At 35.5% G+C, this 21,844-nt stretch overlaps 1 protein-coding gene across 6 annotated transcripts in view; it reads right to left on the reverse strand.

The window, feature by feature from the left end:
* Positions 1 to 1,070: 1,070 nt before the first annotated feature.
* Positions 1,071 to 21,844, reverse strand: part of npnta (nephronectin a) — a 45,167-nt gene continuing 24,393 nt past the window's right edge. For 2 of the 6 annotated variants that reach the window (XM_052545034.1, XM_052545036.1), the window contains 10 exons: positions 20,300 to 20,389; positions 15,900 to 16,019; positions 13,306 to 13,425; positions 11,038 to 11,172; positions 10,134 to 10,256; positions 7,069 to 7,497; positions 4,822 to 4,911; positions 3,193 to 3,291; positions 2,566 to 2,825; positions 1,071 to 2,482 (listed from right to left, as the gene is read on the reverse strand). In XM_052545034.1, coding sequence (XP_052400994.1) covers positions 2,372 to 2,482; positions 2,566 to 2,825; positions 3,193 to 3,291; positions 4,822 to 4,911; positions 7,069 to 7,497; positions 10,134 to 10,256; positions 11,038 to 11,172; positions 13,306 to 13,425; positions 15,900 to 16,019; positions 20,300 to 20,389 — 1,577 coding nt within the window. In that variant the 3' untranslated portion in view covers positions 1,071 to 2,371. Of the gene's footprint in view, positions 2,483 to 2,565; positions 2,826 to 3,192; positions 3,292 to 4,821; positions 4,912 to 7,068; positions 7,498 to 10,133; positions 10,257 to 11,037; positions 11,173 to 13,305; positions 13,426 to 15,899; positions 16,020 to 20,299; positions 20,393 to 21,844 lie in introns of all 6 variants that reach the window. The other 4 variants (XM_052545033.1, XM_052545035.1, XM_052545038.1 and 1 more) reach the window with 2 other exon arrangements.

Here is a 21,844-nt window from a genome sequence, read left to right on the forward strand (position 1 = left end):
GTGTGAGAGAGAGAGAGAGAGAGACCCTGGACCACAAAATGACACACACATACATAAAATGTTTAAAAATAAAGTAAAAAAAATATATTTATAATGTTTAGAATTATTATTATTATTTGATTATCAAAAAATCTGAAGTATAATTAACATTTAAATGACTTTTAATATTTTATAAAACACACTAAAATGGATTTACATCAGAAGATTCTTATTTCCGATGTATACATAAGCAACAGTCATCTGGATTCAAACAAAGGTCAGACGAGGTATGTCCTTGAATGCTTTGTATTGTTGAAAAATGCATTTCTTTATGAAAATTACAGTTGATTGTACCAAGGTTATAGCTGAACTCTCTCAGAACTACTCAAAACTGCCACTTCAAAACATATATTTTTTAAATGGCTTACAATGGGACTTGAATTTCTTGTATAGGGAGTATCACTGATTCATATCAAGGCCATAAGACAGTAAAGCAAAGCAATAAATGGATCTTGTTCATGTGAGGAAAATGCAAGCAAGAGCAAATTTCTGTGCGAATCATTGAGTTGAATGCAATGATTTTACAAAAGAAAGCGTTTTTGAAAGATTTACACAATAGTTCTGCAGATTTCATGAATGAGGCCTGATGTTTTTCAGACATTAATAGACAGAACCGGATTGTTCGAGCACAAAAGCAGTATCTGAAAAGTATCTGAAAATATACATTTGCATAATTAATTGAACCGACTCAAAAACACACTGGCGAACGGCATTCAACGAAACTGCAAATTTTTGTAATTATTAATCATTTTATTTATAATAATGTTCGAAATGTAATCATATTATAAATGCATATTAGAACTATATTGCTACAAAAAAGACACTATATACTGCTGTGCAGCTGTCGTCACACTGAGTCAAATGAATACACAAATCATTTCATTGTTTCGGAGAACTGCTTAACTATAGCCTCTGCTTGCTAAATTGTAAAGCTGTGTGCGCAAAACAACATGACAAAAACAATCAGTTTCTCACTCGTCACTGAAAAAGCTTTCACGCTACTGAAAGATTAAGAAAATACAAGACATATATTTTATGTTCACACACCTTTTAATGTCTGGAGAGCGTTGCTTCATCTGAATATTAAACCAAGAGCTTTCATATTCAACACACAGTCTTAAAGGGTAACCATGGTTGTGATGATCATACAGAATGGCTGATACAGCCATTAAGAAGTCAAATTCAGAACAGTTTACTGGTTTGTACTTGACAATATACGTCAATTAAATACTCAAAACTGGGTTGTTTGATGTAAACACTGTCCTGCATCACTTATACGATGAAGAATTCACATATATATGCACCTACAAAGCATATTTGAAATATATTTATATATATACACACATGTATGAATACATTAACAATGATACACCAAAAATAGTTCGTCACTCAGATTAGCTGGTTAACAAAACACGTGGGCTGAATTTAAAAAGGGATTTTGAAGACATCATCATCATTCAGGTGGCAAATAAACAGTTCAACTGGGCAACTTGCATTTACAATGGCATGACAATATCTGTTTGACAGTTCGACACAAATATTAGAAGTGGGAGACAAATTTTACATCTACAAAATTAAAATATACAAAAGTATATTTTCTGACATTTTAGCCAATAGAGCGCTGCAGTAATGTATTTTTGTAGGCAAACCTGGAAGTTAGCATCACCTTGGTTCACTCGACTGAAACCCAAATGGTTTTTGGATTACTGTCGAAAATTAGGTTTGTGATCAACAAAAGTTTGTGATTCTTACGTGAAAAATCTGAACACAACTCACCAGAAGTAAAAAGGTAAACAAACTACACAACGGTCGCGTGATTTCAGCGTCACCACTGTTACACTTCCAATAAAACATTATCCCTGAAAGTTTCAGTTAGAATAGTTTAAGAGCGCCATTAAAAACATGAGGCTGTGAAAGCGATGAGTAGATGAGTTTACCTGTTGTGAAATTTAATTAGCAATTGCCTTTGTCCATACAAGTAACAGCTTTAAATAAAAAAAATAAAAAGGGTTTACTGATGCATTTTATGCCTTAGAATGTGAAATGTTTTATGCCTTAGAAATGTGAAAATATGTGTGATCAGTCATTAAATAAAAACCATTGACTTTAGGACGATGAACTAAAGTACGAAAATGCAAACTTCAAGGATTTGGCCTATAAAAAATATGTCATCCCTGCAGCACTGTATTGAGCTGGAACATGCACTTATAGCCACTGAGGAAGGCCAGAGGAAGTGCATCAGGGACTGACAGGAAGCCACTTCCATTTCTGTAAGGTGTCCGTCTTCCTAGAGTCCCGTGAATAAAGCTGGCATTAAAAGTCTCTGTCGGTGTTAAAGTCTCCTCAGATTGTGCTCTTCCTGACAGGAGCCCCGTTTGAGACTCATGTCGTCCAGCGCTATTTCGCCTTTACGGCCTCTCCGCCGCTCGCCCTTCACAACCACCTGTAATGATATAAACCACAAAACACAGATGCTGGTTTCCAGCTGACCTGCTCTCAAATGCTGATGTGAGTGTTGACACTTACGCTTTCTAGCCCATTGCCCCAAATGGTGATCTGCGTCGACCTCCAGCCGTTTCCTCCCGTTCGACCCCAGACGGCGGGACTGTGCTGCCGCCCCTTCTGGACGAACACCTGCAGCATGCCCACGTGGTGCCCTGCCATGTTGTGTCTGAAGGCCAGGCAGAGGTTCCCCTCGTTCCACGGCGCAGTCAGGGGGAGGATCAGCTGAGCGCCACGCCCACCTCTCTTCTCTCCGCCCTCTGAGATCGTCAGGTAACGCCCACCTTTTAATGGCATGGTAAGGTTAATACAGGTTGATATGTGAAAACATTATCTCCACAAAATACATGATTCAAAAATGCACAATACTTGAAAAAAATTTACCTTGAAGATGTTTTAAAAATCCCTTTTTAATGATTAAAAATTTTATTTGAAAATTTTATACTTGTTATATTTGTAATGCCAAATATTTATTAAACTTGACCTCTTTAGATTCATCGAATGAAGTGTGAAACATGAAAACAAATATTGCATGCCACCTGCATCACTTTTTAATATTTTTTTATTTTTATCATCTGAGACTTCTTCATTTGACCCAAAAATATTCTATGAAAAAAATAAATAGATAACATAGTGAAAACTGGTCTGTACCTGAAGGATCTGCTGTTGTCTCCCAGTGAAGGTCTCCCTCTCTGCGCTGGATCCATGCACAAAGACCGTGGTCAAAAGAGCAGCTCAGGTGTCCAGTCTCTGTGGAATACCACACAATGGCTCAAAAATACAGCTGACAAGAATTAAATAGAATTTTAGAAATTACTTTGAAAAAAAAATAAAGAGGACAATTATGAAAAAAAAAATCTTAATTTTGTCAATATGAACAGTCACAATTGCTGTGGGACATTTCAGAATTTAATTTAATAAAGGCAGCAAACAATTGTAGAATTGTAATTTTTAAGAGGAATTAAAATGAAATCAAATTTAAAATTACATAAGAATGGTTGCCAATAAAGCCATGTCAGTTTCATGTTTCAGTGTAAATTACTTAAAATGTGAGTTACGAAGCATATAGGGTATTTCAAGAAACATAAGATATTATAAATAAATAAATAATGTTTTAAATGGGACTTTTGGAAATTTTATTTTCATCACATAAAATGTATTTAACTTTTATGGAATAAAGAATATTCATAAAGTTTTACAATAACCTAAAAGATACATTTTGATTTTAAAAAATGTTTTAGTACATGTTGAAATTCAAATTAGCAAAGAGTAATTAATACTTTAGAAGTTTTTAATGTTAACTAATGTAAGGTTAACTAAGGAAGTTCATTGTAAAGTGTTACCAAATACCAACATTTTCTAATATACCTTAATAATTTTGTAATGTACATTATTTACCCCTGTGGGTTTATATTAGTATTTATATGGTATATTTGTACCTTTTGAAAGGAGACGTCCCACTGACAGCTTTTTTACAGTTTTTTTGTTTTTAGCTGGCATATTTGTAAATGTCTGTTAGTTTGGAGGAATATGTCTTCATAATTAAAGTAAATCACTAAGTAGTGTTCACTGAAAGGTTCTTTGGGGAACCTAAATGGGTTCTTCTATGACATTTATGTGAAATCTCCCTTTTGGAACCTTTATTTTTAAAAGTGTAAAGGAAATAAATAAACTTAGTCAAATTTAATGCAGTAAAATCAGATATCTATATAAAATAAAAATAAAAATCTCATTTGTTTCCCATCACTGGCCTGTCTTGACAGATATCTGTTTCTTAAAGATTGACCTCCACACTGGTAGATAAAAAAAAAGCATGTGGCTGGTGGCAAGTGTTCATTTCACGCCCTGTTTGCAAACAATCAAAATACTGGTTAAGGCTCTAAGCTGCTATTCCCAGCATTACGGGATCGATTCAAGATGTCCATTAACTGAAATCCTCTATTATCATCATGGCCCTGAGTAACACGCTGAACAGACTGCTCCAGGGGAACTGCCCTTGCAAGCCGCATAAGTGAAACCGCTAAATGAAAAGTAACTCAAAACTGTGCTATTCCTGAATTTCCCACAGGGTTCAGTGTTCACTTCACACCACCGAGGCAATTCGTCTGGAGTGACATCATAGTAAGTCAAGATTAATAACTACAATATGCCTGTGAGGTATTAGCAAATGTACAGTCTCACTGTGTTCCCATACAGCACAGCATGTCTGTTTCTATATATACATCAAACACTGAAAATTCATCTGCAGTTTCAGCCAAAATAAAAGCAGCCGTCTCTTACCTGGGGCATCCTTCAGCTCCTCTTCCGTGTTGCCCAGTTCAATGTCTAAACCGATATCAAGCACATTGTTCTGCCCATGATTTCGTGGTACTAGAAGGAAGAAAAGAAAACAAACAGTTAGACTATAGTGAGCAGTATAGTAAAATGATTATGCAGGATAGTGAGTAGGTGATTAATCTTTAAAAAAAAAAAAATAATAATAATAATAAATATTTCTCGTACATTATGGCTTAACTGAAACAAAGAAATGTTGGGGACAAGACAATTATCCCCTCAATTCTTTAACCTATAACCAAAATACATACTCAATGGAGGATTGGATGACTAGTGAGAGTGTGTACGTCAAATATATGACATGATAACTGGAACGAAGTCAATTCTGTGATTAGTCTACTGATTTCAATAATCCCTCAAGTCCTCAAGTCTCTGCTTGTGAAAGCACCATGTGCAGCTCGTCCTAAAACCTAATGTAATAACCCAACTTCACCTTAGGGTCGTTCAACACTGCAGGTGTTCATGTTGGGGCTGTTCGACTTTGACATGCTTGTTATTGTTTCTAATTGATCAAGGAGACATAATTATACTTCATCCCTAGGAGTCTATTTGCTTTATTTCCCCATTGTTATGTTACACAGAGGCATCATTATTTATTAGGCCTATTTGAGCTCTCGAAGGCAGTGCAGGGTAACTGATTTATGTCCTGAGGCAGGGCCGACTGGTAATGTAATCTCTCTAGGTGTGTCTTCTGTTTTCATTAGGTGCTGTCATCTGGATAGGAGGCTTTGGGGTGCAATTTGCTTCCCTGAAAAATCTGCCTTGTGGGAAGCCCAAGAGATGCCCAAAAAAAGCTTATGAACATCAAGGAAACAACATAGTCCCCTGGGCCTGGAAATGGTTTTCTTGGACAGATCCAAAGGCCTTCATGGCTCAGTCCCAAATGATGCACTCAGCGGTTCTCTGGATTCACACGTTGGTTGCAAAACAGCACACGGACTGTTGCGAGCTCAGCAAAGAGTGCACTGTCACTGGGGAGCATGTTTCTGAATCATAAAATGATATGGCACACCCTATGGAAAGTCCCATAGCAGCTGTTTCCTAGCTCCAATCGATCTGAACATGGAAAGATGCCTGAAATCTCTAGACATCAAATGTTTGTCAAGTATTCATTTCGATATCTTATAAAACTTATCAGTTTACCCTTGGCTGGGAGTTTGATTGACAAGTGACCATTAGACCAAATGTGCCATTTTTGTCCTACAAACAAACCATGTGAAGAGTAGATTAACATTGGTGGAACTGAACTTGAAAAATGCTGTTTATTGACATTTGGACAGTTGAAACAAGATACCTTCTGATTATTTTTATTTCATTAAATAACTAGAAAAGAGGAAGAGATGATAGTTTCACGTTCTGCTTGAACTGAGGCACTACAGCGATCTGTCACGGCACATTAAAGTGGAATTTCATAAAATAAATGCCAAAATTTGAAAGCTGAGACTTTGTTTATACCAGAAGTAACCTGCTCTGTCTTGTCTGTCGGCGCATTGTCAGCTTCCTCTTTGCTGCGCAATGTTTCACATGATGTGTGGTCGAGCGCCACGGCTTGTCAGACATAGCAACAGTAACTAAGGGGGCGGGACTTTGTGAAGAGATCAAAACAACGTTCAGGTTGGATCAACTAATGCAGGGGTATCCAATCTTTCAATCTCCAACCCTAATTTTAACTGAATCAAGGTAGTCAAGGTCTTCAGACTCACTAGAATCTGTTGAGACAAGTTCAGAAAACTGGCCCTCAAGGAAACTGGCTCACCTTCAATTCTAATTAAAGACCTGAACCAGCTAATCGAGTTGTTTCGGATTCCTAGAAACTTTGAGAAAAGTGTGTTAAGGCAGTACAGAGTGAAACTCTTCAGGACACTGGTGCACCAGGAGCAGGACTGGACACCACTGTATAGTACATGCACATTCTACAGTAAAGCTGGGGTCACATTTACCAGTGTTTGGCAAATTTTCATGAGCAAAATCCAGTAATTAGGAAATCAAGAGATCAGGGATTTCATGTTAGGCCTAAAGATTTACCCATGCAGATTTAGCACAAGTTTGTTGCACTGATTTGTCACATTGACCTACGAAAAGCTTGTTTTGAAAGTAACTTCTGTGTGAGTCGCCCAAATTTTCTTAATGTGACTGCACTTTAAGGCAAAGGAATTTTGACAATCTAAATAACATTGGAGCAGATGTACTTACTGTGAACATCCCCTCTTTGTTTCTGGTTATTGTCTTTAATGCTGTTATCAACTGGCGTCACAAACGGGATGAAAGGTCTGTGTGTTGGAATAAAGGGAACCACCGTTGTAACCACCGGGGATTTTGTGGTAGGCTGTTGACGGGATGGGGGCTTAGGTTTGGTTGTCGCCACCACAGGGGGTTTACGTGTTGGGATGAGAGGCCTACGGGGGGTGGTCGTTGGGACTCTCGCTGGAGGGGTGATCTTTTTGGTTGGAGGAGGTTCAGTGGTTATTGTAGGTGAGATCCGTTTAGCCGTCACTGGTGGTCTGATTGTTGTGGTGGTCCTCTTCTGGTCTGAGTCTGGAATTTTATTGCCCCCTTTGTTGTTATTGCTGCTCGGTGTGGTCTTTCCAGGTCGTGGCGGGTCAATTACCACCTTTGGGATGGCTAAAAGAACAAAGAGGATTCTTAGTTTAATCTGAAGTTAAGTTAGTCTCAACCAAGTCTTTTTCCTCATTGCATAGGTTTACATCTGGCATAGCTGGCATTCAGACAGTTTAACTGCTTGTCAAGTTGGTCTCCAAGCCTGACCAGCTGAATAATGCCCAAGATTATTTTAAATTTAAAAATATTGTTAATTAATACATTTTAAATCATTTAATTTAAATAATATAATTTATATACTACAAATTTACAACATTACAAATGTTGTTTACTGTAAGTTAAGCTAATAATACAACAACTAGACTAACCAGTTGAAAATACCCTAAATAAATACAATAAAAGAAGAAGGCTGGTTTAAGTTGTTTTTCATTATTATTCACATATTTTTCAGGACCATTAGGTAATTTATTTTTTCCTTTTTTCTTGTTGCATTTTTGCTGTTACTTCAGCTTTGTAATTAACCATAATTATGTCAAATAATAATAATAAAAAAGGACCATTAATTTTGATATTATGAAGTTAGACTCCAGTATAAATTTCACCGTTTATTTTAGAGGAAAATAAAAAGGATGGTTTCAGCTCATGTGTTCAATGAATGCACGAAAGCCATCCATCACATTTGACGTGAATAGCAGAAGTTTAAACACCATTGTGCTTATGTCGTGCTTAAAGAAGGAAAACTTAAGGGATCAATGTGACAATGCTATCTCAGGTTTCACAGGGGCTTTGATATGCGATTCCCAAAAAGGCAGTAATTCAACCCTTTCAGCACTTCTGAGTTACACCTGGATGAAAGTTTCTAGACCAGATGCTGAAGAGGGATGTGTTGCCTCATTGGTTTAACATTGATTAAATCTGGTGTCAGACTCAAAAAAAATTTGTCCACTTAACAAATAATAACAAGATCAAGATTACAGCAATGCAAGTATAACACAGATAAAGCCACGGACAGTGGTGTGTAAAATCAGTGGAGCGCTCAGTTGTGATGCTCATGGTGAGCCTCTCTTTGTTCACTTAATAACTTTGTGTTTATGGATTAGTTTGGTTGTTATTGACATCTGGTGAAAAATTCATGTCAACAGCATCTTTAGAAATATCTTGTCATGTATTGTTATCTACATGAATGTGCAATGTAACCCTTTATGGACTGTCCAGCTCAGTTCATTCCAAAGATTTTGGGAATATTTCAGTCAGGACTCACTTCCCTCATGGACATTGTCCTTCCTGTCACTCAGCCACTATTCGCTCTGTTGGCATTGTGCTATGGGATGCAGTCACGCTCAAAGCTTTAACAGTCTACCTATGTTCAACTTCCTGTCTGAGACTTTTCATCAAGATTTTGCACCATCCATCTTCTTTTCTTTACTGACAAGTGCACCAATCCAAGGAAAAGGGGAAATGGTCTACGAAAAGGAAATATTTACCACACTGCTGTGGCTGCAGTTGCAATAGTGGTCTACAGCAAGACCCCACAGGTGAACATTTTAACTAAAAGAAACCAACATACTTTAAAGACAGTAAATTGAGACAGCTGTTTTTCTATTACAAGCTTTCTGAAATGTTATATTTAAATATATATATATATATAAGTGATTATCTACTGAAAAATGCACTAATTTGCATGAATTTCCTGGACAATGCCAGGTTGGTGATTACTGTTTTGTTGTTGACATTTTAGAGTTAAAAGTTTTTACACAGATGATCAGACGATTGGCTGTTGGCAGAAAATACTGCCAACAGCCAAGAATAAAATGTTATGTAACAACCCTCCGAATAAAAAACGGGAATAAAACTGCAAAGTTTGGTAAAGTGTTACCTAGGTGGAGATTTCTTGTTAGTGCAGGAGAGAAAAAAATGTACAGATGCAACAGTCTAATAAACACTCAAGCATGTATTTTGGATGGTTTCCTTCCTCTAGTCTGAAAGAAGTTGCAACATTAAGGAGGCATCATAAACTTTTTAATAATGTCATTACTTTGTGTCCACCCTGCCATAGAAGCCAGATCAGTCTTTGGCACAGAAATGGCCTGTAGCTCCTTCAAAGTCCATCAATCTCCTGGCAGCGTCTGTGATCAGCCTTTAGCTTGGTACTGTATGCCTCCCACCTCTTAATGATAACCTTGCCTCGGCTCTTGAGCTTGAAAGCCTTTATACTAATGACCCCCGACTTAAGCCTTTCCAAACCTTTATCTTGAAGTGCTTTTGAAAGCACCGTTCCACCTTATTTTACTTCATACAGCTGCTTGTGATCCAAATTAATCAAAATCACTGCAACGGAGAACAGATTGGGACCAATTAAATTGTTGCCTGAGCTGTAATATGATTAGTTTATGGATGGAGTGTGTTCATTTATCCAAATGAGATATTTTTATTGTTGTGATAATTTTATTCTCAGTTTGGATTTCTGTATCAACTGTAGCATTGCAGATTGTGCATAAATAAAGGTTCCAAAAAAGAATCTTTCAGTGGTCAGTTCTTAAAAGAACCATTTTTTTTCACTGAAGAATGTTTTAATAAACTAAAGGAGCCTTTTGTGGACTGGAAAGATTCCATTGGTGTTCTTGATTGAACCACAGATGCCAATCAAAATGTTCCTTTTAGTGTAGCGAGCAGTTTTATATTTTGGTTTCTCTACTCACGTTTGCAGTCGTAGCCCACCCCTCTGTAGTCGTCCTTACACTTGCACTTGTATGAACCAGGTGTGTTATAACAGGTGGCGTGTGGACTACACTGGTGTTGATTTGAAGAGCATTCATTCACATCTAAAATCAATAAATACAAAATTACAATTAAAGCAGGAAGTCACTGGCTGTATTCTAAAAACCTAGTGAGCAACAATACCCAAATCAAAAATTTGGAGTCTACAAGATTGTTTTCATGTTTCTCAATGGAGTCTCTTATGTTCACCATTTATTGGATAAAATTTTTTAATAATAATAATAATAATAATAATATTGTGAGCTATTATTAACAAACCATTACCCATGACCTTTGTCTCAATAAAATCCTAATTTGCTGTTTATTAATAGTTAGTAAGGCAGTTGTTTTTATTTAAGGATTAGGAATATGCAGAATCTGTGCTTTATAAGCACTATAGTAAACAGCCAATATGTTAATTAAAGGCACGCTAATGAGCAAATGTACCCTGTACTATAGAGTTATCACATTTTTGGGGGGGATTGTCCTGTCTGTGAAGGACACATGCAATCATTTCTTACAACTAGTCAATGTAAGGTTGCCAATGCATTTCGCTCATATTTTGAAAGCAAACCTATGAAACCAGAAAATGTCTTTTTGCAGGCAACTCTCAAAGTTTTGGAACAGAGTGATCTTGTTATCTATTTATAAAACTGAAAAACGTGAAATGTTGTTTAAAACAATTGCCGCTGTATTATTTACAACCTGAACTTGGCACAAAACACCTGCTGTTGGCAGGAATGCGAGGAAAGTGTAAAAACGTTCTAGACAAAAGCAAAGCTTGCAGTATTTCAGAATCTTCCAGTCAAAACGAACTGACATCTGTGTTTAGTGGAAACGGCTCACCTGCACACTGATATTTCCCGTTGATGTACTGCAGGTCGAAGCCATCGTGGCACTTGCAGATGTAGCTCCCAAATGTGTTGATGCACTTACGGAAGCGAGGACAAACCGCTTGACCTGTGGCACATTCATCCACGTCTGCAAAACAAACATTTCTCCACTCTTTTACAAGCTCTTTAGGTTTTTGGATCAAATTAAAAGAAGCCTCAGGGAATTGAGGTTGTTACTGTTATTCGTGATCTGTCATGTTGCGTAATGCTGCCAGGATTATTTATTGGATCTCTGTACATTCCTCTTTTAATATTTTGTGTTGGCATATGCTGCATTTACGGTTTAGCTAAATTGCGATATGCATCAAGCGGCGTGTGAACGCTCTGCAGGAGACGGAGAGCAGCGTGCGGCAAACTCGACACTTTTGTGTGCATGTACAGACATCCATCCAACACACGCTGCCCTCCTCGGAGCAATAAAAGTCCTCTGCTGAAATACCTGAAGAGCTGAACACCTGTGCTGTGAAACATTAAGATGGTCGGTCCCTGATTGATGGTACTCACAGTCTTTTCTGCACTCCCCTCCTCATAGCCTCCAGAAAAAGACAGAAAGATGGGAAAAATGTAAAGAGGGGAGCTAGACGTGTACAAAAGTGTGACTCGATTTGTCACATTCCCTTTGTGATTTAGTGAACTGTGTGGTTAAGATGTGAATATGGGCTTCTTAAAGATGTTTGTGTGAGATGTGGTCTCTGCCATTAATGCAGTCAGAAACCAATACCATAATGAAGTTTCCAAGCACTCAGATCTAAAGACAGAAGCTCAGCTCTGATGTCAAGGACTATTGCGATCTTTAAGGTTTTGGAGCAGGAACGCAGCTGTGAATGAAAGCGACTGTTGTGTGGGATACGAACGAAACAGAGAAATGATGTCATCTTGCGTGACAGCCACAACAGAGAAAGTCTAGATCATGTCACATACTGGATTCAGAAGATGACAAGAGCACGGAGAGATTGCACTCTTTCCTTGTGACTTAAAGGGGTCATGTTTTTTATTCAGTACATTTTTTTTTTCTGACTGAAGTCTACATCTATTTACAGTTATGCAAATGAACAGATGCTTTCATTCAAGGCAATTTCTGGAGAGGCCTATACATTTTTATCACTATCTGGAAATAGATAGATGGATGGATGGATGGATGGATGGATAGATAGATAGATAGATAGATAGATAGATAGATAGATAGATAGATAGATAGATAGATAGATAGATAGATAGATAGATAGATAGATAGATAGATAGATAGATAGATAGATTTTTAAAAAGCAAAAATAAAATATATATTAATTTAATTATTCATTATTAAGTCGTATATATGAATATGTAATTGCATATAATGATTACTTAAAAATATATAATAATATATAATAATTATATTATATCTACCATTAAGACATTTAATAAATAAATATATACATTTTATTAAATGTATCATATTAATTGACACTTATTTCTTAATGAATGCCATTGCTAGCATCATTGCTAATGCAAACAGCTGGAGGATTGAAAATTATTAATAATAAATACTAACAAACATAGAGCTGAAAGAGCAATATAAATATTTGTAAATTAATCATTTATAAATAATGTATAATACATATGAAATTAAGATATTGTCGATAGTGCTGTCAAACAATTAATCGCGATTAATCACATCCAAAATAAACATTTTTATTTACATAGTATACGTGTGTATTGTGTATATTTATTATTTGTAAGAAAAATTGTGTTTATATATTAAATATATTTATATATAATACAAATAATATGAATATAAAAACGTTCATATATATATATATATATATATATATATATATATATATATATATATATATATATATATTATATACATGTAAATATTTCTAAATATATACTGTATGTGTGTGTATTTTTATATATCCATAATTAACATACACAGTACACACAGATATATTATGTAATTGTTTTTATGTGATTAATCGCAATTAATCGTTTGACAACACTAATAATTTGTATTAAAAAAAAATTATTAGTATAAAAATATACGATTAATACAGTTAAATAAGCAGCTAATTTATTGGCACATTTAATGACAGATTTGAAGAGATGATTATTTTGAACTGGGGGTTTATCTGTGAAATAAGAGTGAATTATTCCCAAAGCTCAAGGAAACTTTGCTTCCCATTTAAAGCAGTGAACTGTGATCAGCTGCAGCAGAAATGCATTCCTCATGAACACATACCTACACAGGTCCTGCCATCTGGAGCCAGCTGTAGACCTGGAGAAGGGCACTGGCAGCGAACTTCTCCTTTCATTACCTCACAGCCGTACTGGCAGTTCGCCATGCTGCATGTCCGGGCATCTGACAGAAACACACAGACGGCAGATCTATCATACAATCACATAGATCTGCCACTTTCAGTTCAACAAAGAACAGCTTACTGTAAGCAGTAAAGACATATGAAAAGCAAAATGCACCTATAGATGTTCTGTAAGCAGGCAAGCAAATGAACATAGACAAAAGATGAATCACCACTGAATGGGGTGCAAGGCCACAGGTCAGAGAAGGGAACACTGTTCCACGTTTAGCTTCATGGCCTTGAAGGAAATGAGTGGTGAAGCAGATAACCTTGTGTTATTAGATTGTGCAGTGATCTATTAGCCCTGCGGAGAAACACCACTCCACATTCTCTACTGGTGTTGTCACAGTACAACCCATTTTCCATTAGACAGCGAGGTAAAAAACACTCTAGAGATAAGAGATGGCACATCGCTACTGCTAATGCAGGTGGAAAAACAAAAATAAAACTCTATTATTCCCTTAGTCCCAAAGGAAACAAAACGAGAAGGGGAACTGGTGGATGTGTTACAAAATCTCTTTATTCTTCAGTACTGAGTAATAGATCAATATATACTGGGCCAGGACGAAATATCTCAAATATACAAACAATATTAAAATGCAATTAATACGGCAGTCTGAATTGAGTTTTGAATAAATGTTTCTTGAAATAAATGTTTTAATTAATGTTTGACATTTATTTTAAGCAACATTTACCTAAAACTCACTTTAGACTGCCATTATAATGGGATTTTAATATTATTATTATTATTATTTTGTTTATATTTCTAAAATAAAAAAAATAATTGTTATTGTTATTATTAACTTATAATATAAAAATATATTCATATTTTCCAAATGTATTTTTATTCATTATTTTTCATTGTTCATGCAATGTTTTATTTGTATGTTGTTGTAGTTATTAATGTTTTCTAAATGTATTTTATTAATAATTATTCTTCATTTCAGGTGGAATAACATGCTTTATTTTTTATAATTTACTAGTATTATTATTATTATAAAATAAATTAATCTTTTTATATAATTCTATTTATACATTTTCATTGTAAGTGGAATATTATGCTTTATTTTTTTATTCAATTTTTTACAATTTATTATTATTATTAGTATTATTCTATATTATAAAAAAAACTCATATTTTCTAAATTTATTTGCATTATTTTTAATTGTAGGCAGGATAATATGCTGTATTTGAATAATGTATTATTATTATTATTGAGTTTATTAAAGACAATAATCTTTTCATCCAGTGACATGAGGTTCTACATTATTTGAGCCAGGCACGTAGACCCATTCAGACTCTTATCAGAGCAGCACCCAACCTTTCCAAACATGCATTAATCTGTGATTCCAGCACTGAGGATCACTGTAGCACACACAGATCACAGGAGCCGCTCCACACTCTGAGGAGCTCTGTGATTCAGTGGCGTTTGCTGAAGTGTGAGCTGTGGGGAGGTGAGAGAAGATTTATCAGAGAGTGGAATCTCCAGGCCTCTGGAAGAAGATTTAGCACCAGACAAGCACAGGCACGGGCCACTCGCTGTAGTGAGAATCACCTGAGGACAGCAATAACTGGCCTTTACTGGCAGGGCGGAAGTTCACAGCTTTCTCATATGCTTTTGTGAGTCATCTGAAAACTCACTGCAGGGCTGAGGGACGCCCTGAGCTCACAGTAAGATGTGTGTATGGGAGAAGAGACTACCAACACACACATTGGAAAAAAAATAAAATAATAAATAAATAAAATAAAATAAAACCCAGGAAGGAAAATTTTGATTTTGAACATTTTAAATACATATTTGTAAAATCAAATCAAATAATTCTGCTTATGTATTAATCTCTAAACAAAACTATAAATATAAAACTATAACAAGCATAATGTTATGCTGTATGCATTTTAGTTTTGCATTGTCTGATTATCTAATTTGTGTTTGGGGAAATAAAATCAAATAAAAAAAATCAGCTTTTTCTCTAACCGAAACCATAAAAATAGAAGCAAGCATAATTTTATGTGTCAAGCATTACACACATTTTGCATAATCTAATTATCTGATAAAATAAAACATAAATAAATAAAATAAAATAAAATAAAATGAAAACATTCAGGAAGACAGTACTGCTCTTTGTTCTCTCCTCTAAATGAATTATAAAAATAGAAACATTTTCAACAATTTTTTTTTTCTATAGGGAAATAAAATAAAACATTTTAAATGCATCTATGAAAAATAAAATAAAACAAATTAAAAATGTTATGTTGTATGCACCACATGATTTTTGCACTGTAGAGTTTTCCTTTATAAAGCTGTTTTGGAACAACATGCAGAAAAGCCAGTGGAAATCTAGCTTGTAGAAACAGTATACACACATTGCACTTCTCCCTGCTGGGCAGCACTATCATACTTTTCAAGAAGAGCTATTGAACCAGGCGGCGATTGACACAGCTGGACACAGCTGCAAAACAAGCAGATGTGACTCACTTCCACAGCTCCCATCAGGCAGCAGCATGTAGCCGTTTAGGCAGTAGCATTTGTAGCTCCCGTACGTGTTCATGCACCTGTGTTTACACGGCCGAGGCTTGAGGCCACACTCGTTCAAGTCTGCAGACAGAAGAAGAGAGAGGGGGAGGTTAGAGCATCGTGGTGTGAGACGGGAGGCCGAGCGGGGCAGGAATTAGGCTTAAACCAGAGGCCAAATCTGAAAGGTCAATCCTTTCAAACCTGTGAGGAGGCGTCTGCGGGACGAAGCTGTGTCTGGACAGGCCCACCTCAGCGTCTCACTCCACACCACACAAACCTGCACTTTAACTTCCAGCGCTCCGAGTCTGACTCTGGGATTTGATACTGACGCACAGAAAGGGAACGGCTTGCAAAGGTCAACTACGTACTCATTCCCAAGCTTTGAACATTAAATAATATTCTAAACTTGGAAGCTGTCGACCTAGTTCTAGACTTTGAAAAGTAACTAGTCACAACTTTATTCATAAGCAACTTTAAAACAAACCTTCAGGATAGCAGGCTGAGTACCAGTGCAATGTGCAAAGTTTTGACATCAAATCTGTCATAATTTCTTTTGCAACTGCTGTTAATTAACACTAAAACTCAAACTAAAATAATTCAAAATGGTTTTCATAAAAAATAAAATAAAATGCAAATAACTGTTTCTTTGGCAGCTAACTTACATAAAATAAGTTAAAGTACTAAAATGACTAAAGTTATAAATTAAATTTAAAAAAAAAGTTGAAAGAAGATTCTATATATATATATATATATATATATATATATATATATATATATATATATATATATATATATATATATATATATATATATATAATAAAAGTAAAGAAAAAAAACAAAATGACTAAAACTCTAAGTAAAATAAAAGCAGAAAATATGACAATAAAGGATCATTTAGATTATTGAATAATAATAATAATAATAATAATAATAATAATACTGTGCTGAATTGAAAAGTTTACAAAAATTCTCTATTTTACAATTAAGGACATTTTATAATTAAGGATAATGAATCAAACTAAAATTCAAATGAAAGCAGAAAATATTAATATAAAATAAAAATATATCATTACATAATAATAATAATGTGCTGAACTGAAAAGTTTCCAAAAAATCCAAAATATTAGACATTTTGTAATTAAGGATAATTAATGAATATCCAGAGTTTTCTATATATTCTATTCTAACACAAAATTGTGTGCCATTGATAAAAAACAAGATACAAAAAGTTGTAATTTTAATAAACAGTCAAAATAAATAAATGAGTTTATCAATTAGTTTGAAATAAATTCATGTATTTTAATCATTTGGTAAATTATTAATTTATCTATTTATTCTCAACATTAAATGATTGCTCAAATAATTACTGAGTAGCACAAAAATAGCCCTCATTTGTTAATAGCTCAAATAAATAAATAAATGAATTCATGATTTTTGTTATTTTACCAAGGCAAAGCAACACTTTGGGTATAACACAAGGGTTGGCCATAGTTTAATCCGAGCTCAACCATATAGTCGCATCAGGCGATATCACTTAGATCTCAATATCGTAGGGTACACAGTCAAGTTTATAGGCCAGACACGTAGCGTGATGCCTGCAGTCTCATCTGCACTGGACTGAAAATAGATTCTCCTGGCTGCCGTACATGAGTGTCTTTGGCATGGCCCAGATCTGAGAGAACGGCGCCATCTTTAGCGGTGGGTTATGCAGGGAATGCATTCTATATTTGACAGCTGCACAGATTGAAATAGATGAATGGCACTGTGTATTAATGCTAATTGGCAGCGGTGGGAGGTCTCTCAGCGGGAATGATTAGGACAGCTACAATCACTTCCTAAATCATCTTAGCATGAGTCGCCTATTATATTCGAAACAAAGACTACATAAATATCTCCGTTGCAAAGTTTAACCACTTCAGTGCAATGAAAAACTATGCATGAATAGAAAAGTGGGCCGAGTCTTTAACACCTTTTCAAACCGTATGCCATTTCTCTGCAAGCACACAGCTCCGAGCCACTGAAGCTGTGATTACACACGCAGGCTGAATTTAAATGTACAATTAGGCAGCAATTTCATGATGACTGGGGACATAATTGACTAACGCTGACCTTGCGTGACACAGTCTTTTCTTCTGGATTTCATCTGGCCGTTTGCAACACTTTGTTGTTGATAGAAACAAATAGAAAGGGTTGAAAATGGGACTATTGCGATGAATCATTAAATGATACAATATTATTGAAGTATTTCACGTTAATTATTCTAATTCATGATACAATAATGTTGATATTAATATGAAAATATAGTTAAAAACATGTTTTTAATCAGCTGTTTGGACTCTCATTCTGACGGCACCCATTCACTGCAGAGGATCTATTGGTGAGCAAGAGATGTAATGCTACATTTCTCCAAATCTGATGCAATGAAGAAACAAACTCATCTACTGTACCTTGGAAAGCCCGAGGGTAAATCAATTTTAATTTCTGGTCAACTATTCCTTTAAACATCTGCTGTTTTTTTTTTATTTTTCATGAATATGAGATGGAATGAGTGAATAGACATTTTATGGTGAACTATCTCTTTAAGAAATAACTATGTAGGTTGCCTTTCCTAAAACCGAAATATAATAATCAGACTTTAGTGATATCAAATCATCTGTAAAATCTCCTTCTTCACCTTGACTTTCTTTCTTGTCTGTATTGTGAAGTCTCAGTGGTTCAGACACGAGCTCGACTCTCTGAGCAGCATGTAGACAAATTCATCTCAGAAAGATGATTTAGAAAAACGAAGCAACTCGTGCTTCTGTCAGGCGAGGTGAAGAGCAGACTAAGACTCACTGACGACTCATTGGACTTTTGCTCACTCAAATAAAGCTGAAAACAGCGGAAATGAAATGTCACATTCCCAGAATAGCCTTCCTTGACAAGAGACAGCTCCGAGCAGCAACACATACTCTACTAATGATATGAAATCAAAAAAATAAATGGTCCAGTCTGAAGGGAGGAAGCGGAGGGTAGGAGGTGTGAAGGTGTTGAAAACCCAGAACAGAGAGCAGGTAGACGAAATGAGTTCACACCATAAGGAAAGTGTGACCGCGGCCTATTCTGAGAGCTGCACTTATAAACCAATAAAACAGAGATTATTCACCAGCCATCACGCCACCCTTAAAACATTTACCATCTGTCATTCAGTTACAACAGTTATTGTTAATTCTGTAAAAGCAACAAAATGTATATATATATATATATATATATATATATATATATATATATATATATATATATATATATATATATATATATATATTTAATTTTCTGAAGAAAATGTGGTGTTAATTAATGTAAAAGTCAATTCTAGAATGTTCTGCGTGGTTGATAATTATAATGATATATAATAATAATTATATAATTGTAATGGTAAACATCTGCTTTTTATAGTATTTTTCTTACATGGTTATTATCATCATCTTATTATTATTATTATTAATAAACATCATGCATCTTTATATTAAACATCATCTCATAAAATAAAAATGATTTAAATACATTTATTATATTATATTATATTATATTATATTATATTATATTATATTATATTATATTATATTATATTATATTATATTATATTATATAAAGTTGCAAAGTTATAAGAACAGCTTTTGTCTCTATCCCAGCATCCATACATTATTCAAACATAGATAAGAAAAAAAACAAGTTAATAATAATAACTATTATTCCATAGATAAATAACAAACACACATACAATTTTACCACCACTAAAAAAAAAAAAAAAAATGTCACCATAAAAATGACTGCATTAATTTTGGAAATTTGGCTACTGTTACTATGGTCGGTTCACTTGAAACTGACAACCTTTAGTGCAAACAGAATGACCTCAGAGGCAGACAACAACAACAATAACATGACAGACACTTTTTGAAGGACAGGATATTTGTTTGGCAGTAGGAGATGGGCCTGAGATCGAGGAGACAGGCAGAAGGTTAAAGAGAAAGAGAGCAGCCGGGCAGCCACTTGAATGCTCGCGGATGAAAGATGTCCTGCTTTAGAAGTTCAGAGGAACTGACAGACACAGACAGGATGTGTGTGTAGCAGACAGAGAGCAGGGTGAAGCAGAACAGCCTCTTAAAGGCTTTATGTGTGTGTGTGTGTTTCTGCCAAGGCATGCATGGCTTTCTCCGTGTCATTCCGGCCATGCCTGTGGAGGCTTTGAGGATCTGCTAAAGGGAAAGTATTCACTCTCGCTGCACCATGCACTTGGGCCAGAGGGGCGGCGCTTGGGGCAGACGCAGGCATCATCCGGTAAGCGGTCTTACAAGAAAATCACACACAGAGGATTAGCTCACCCTCCGAAGGCACCGCAATCGGCTGGTGGTCCATGGGAACATAAACGGGAGGGCGACTGTGCCATAATGGGGGGCTAACATAGCCCTGCTCTTCTTTAGGAGTGAGGAAAACAGATAACAGATAACAGCACACAGGATAACGTGGACAAACACATTTATAAAACACATCTCTGAGCTGTCCGTGTTCCTGTAGAGGAGAATAATAATATTATTCAGTAAAGATTATATTCAAATGAGTAGATATAATGAAACGGCACTGGCGGCGCTTTTAACTTCAGCATATGCAGAGCAAACAGTGTACAACAGGGCTTGATTGTGAAAATCAGGCTATGATAATATTCATTAATATCTTCCCCAGCCACATCAGAAGAGAGTCATTTCTGATGTGGGAAAAAGTAATCCTTAAAACAAATACATATAAAAATCTGAAATAAATATGTACTTTACACACACACACACACCTACACACACACACACACACACACACACACACACATATACACTGCATACCTGTCAAGTATCCCGTTTTGGCCGGGAAAGTCACGTATTTTACCCTTCTTTCCCGCCGTCCTCCCGTATTAGTATTTTCCCGTAAATCTCCGGTATTTTTTTTTTTTTTTTTTTTATCTGCGTTATTAATAAAATAATAATAATAAAAACATTCCCAATCTGAGCTCTGTCACTAGTCTCGCGATAACTCCCACCTGTAGTAGCCTGTCGCGAGGGGTGTGTGAGGTCAGATGACATGAGTTATAACGTGGGAAAAACAACAACAACAAAAGAAAAAACAGAGACGGATGATGGATGCTACGATAGAGAGTGAAGGCACACCTGCCAAAAAACCAAAACCCATGTGTAAATACCGTGATAAATGGGACAGCGAATTTACTTTTTTAAAGAATGCAAAGTCTGCAACAAATTGGTACAACAACTCACTAAAAGAGTAAAAGAAAAGTTGTGAAATGAAAAAAAAAACTGTAAAAGAAAAGCAATATGAAATGAAAAGAATGTATGGAATTAAAATAAAATGTAAATGTAAAAACAAGCAATGTTAAATTAACAGAAAATATGCAAATAAGCCTTTAAATAAATGCTCTTCATATATACCCTTTTGTGTTTTCATTTGGGCTATAACACCTGTCTTAAAATGTAAGGGACACTGGAGCTTTGTTGGGGTGGTGGGACTGCTTGCAATGGGCGCTGGAAAATTTCCCTTATTTTCAAATCCAAAACTTGACAGGTATGGTATAGTGTATATTATAACTTATGTTAACTAAATAAATAGGTTACATTTAAATTTAGTTTAAAGGGGTCATATGATGCTATTTACATTTTTCCTTTCTCTTTGGAGTGTTACAAGCTCTTGGTGCATGAAGAAGATCTGTAAAGTTGCAAAGGCTAAAGTCTCAAATCCAAAGAGATATTCTTTATCAAAGTTAAGACTCTGGCACGGCCCTCGTTCAAACATGCCCTCACATGTCTATGTCACAATGTGGGAATATTTGCGTAAAGCCACCCAAATGTTCACACAAAGAAAGAAGACAT

The sequence above is a fragment of the Carassius gibelio genome, chromosome B1 (genome assembly GCF_023724105.1).
Source record: "Carassius gibelio isolate Cgi1373 ecotype wild population from Czech Republic chromosome B1, carGib1.2-hapl.c, whole genome shotgun sequence".
NCBI classification, from domain to species: Eukaryota; Metazoa; Chordata; class Actinopteri; order Cypriniformes; family Cyprinidae; genus Carassius; species Carassius gibelio.